General features: G+C 41.9%; 1 protein-coding gene across 1 annotated transcript in view; it reads right to left on the bottom strand.

Annotated features, from left to right (window-relative positions):
* The window catches only part of LOC107657194 (probable ATP-dependent RNA helicase DDX46), a 32,018-nt gene extending 31,059 nt beyond the window's left edge, over window positions 1–959 (bottom strand). The window contains exon 1 of the mRNA XM_016445219.1: window positions 879–959. Within this exon, the coding sequence (XP_016300705.1) occupies window positions 879–922 (44 nt within the window). The 5' untranslated portion in view covers window positions 923–959. The remainder of the gene's footprint in view (window positions 1–878) is intronic.
* Window positions 960–1,003: the final 44 nt, after the last annotated feature.

Raw genomic sequence — 1,003 nt, 5'->3', positions numbered from 1 at the left:
CACACACGCGCGCACACACACAGACACAGACAGACACGCACACACACACAGACACAGACAGACACGCACACACAGACACACGCACAGACACACGCGCGCACACACAGTCACAGACAGACACACGCACACAGTCACACGCGCGCACACACACAGTCACAGACAGACACAGACACACACACAGACACACACACAGACACACGCGCACACACACACACACAGACACACGTGCACACACACACACAGCTGAAGGCATCTTCTCCATCGTTTGCTCAACTGGAGGAAATTCTCTCTTCACACTGGTTCTAATCCACACACCACTTTAAAAGACACTTCAAATTGTTCAGTAACATCTTTCATTTCACATATGCATTTAAATACACCGACACACTCAATCTCGGTTCATAACTGATGGATTCTACAGTAACACTGCTATTTTCCTGATTATCTCTCTGAAGCTGATTTGATCTGTACTGCACAAACAAACCACTAGGGAATTAAAGTGACTGTGCACAATATTAGTGTGTTTCCCTTTAACTAACAGACATTTATTTTGGGCTTTTAAATGATTCAAATATTTATATTCACAAAGGTAGTTACTTAACTGTTAGTCGTTTCTTTAAAATACTTAATGTTTCAGCTGGAATATGTTTCTATACACCATTAGGCAGTATAAGGTGTTTTACACACACGCTCATGAAAACGTTATCAATAAAAGCAGTTAATGTTAGTCAGTCAGTCGTGTAGAAGCTCAATCTAACTCAAACACAGAGTTTAGCAGCGCAGAGGTGTAATAACACCTTCATGATAAATGTTTGTCATTTTCTTTAAAAAACTCATTAAAACGTTTAAAGTGAAACTGAACAAACAGGAATATTTACCGTGACTCTCGCCCCATGGTTTCGTCGCAGTGTCGCCCAAACATCCGGCGACGCAATGACAACTTCCGCTGTTTCGTTTTCTTAAAGGGACAGTTCACCCTAAATCAACACGCACTCACTATTCG

Source organism: Sinocyclocheilus anshuiensis, unplaced genomic scaffold, assembly GCF_001515605.1.
Source record: "Sinocyclocheilus anshuiensis isolate Anshui unplaced genomic scaffold, SAMN03320099.WGS_v1.1 scaffold4098, whole genome shotgun sequence".
Taxonomy (NCBI): domain Eukaryota; kingdom Metazoa; phylum Chordata; class Actinopteri; order Cypriniformes; family Cyprinidae; genus Sinocyclocheilus; species Sinocyclocheilus anshuiensis.
Note: the sequence above shows the minus strand (reverse complement) of the source record. Positions and strands in the feature narration are given on the sequence as shown.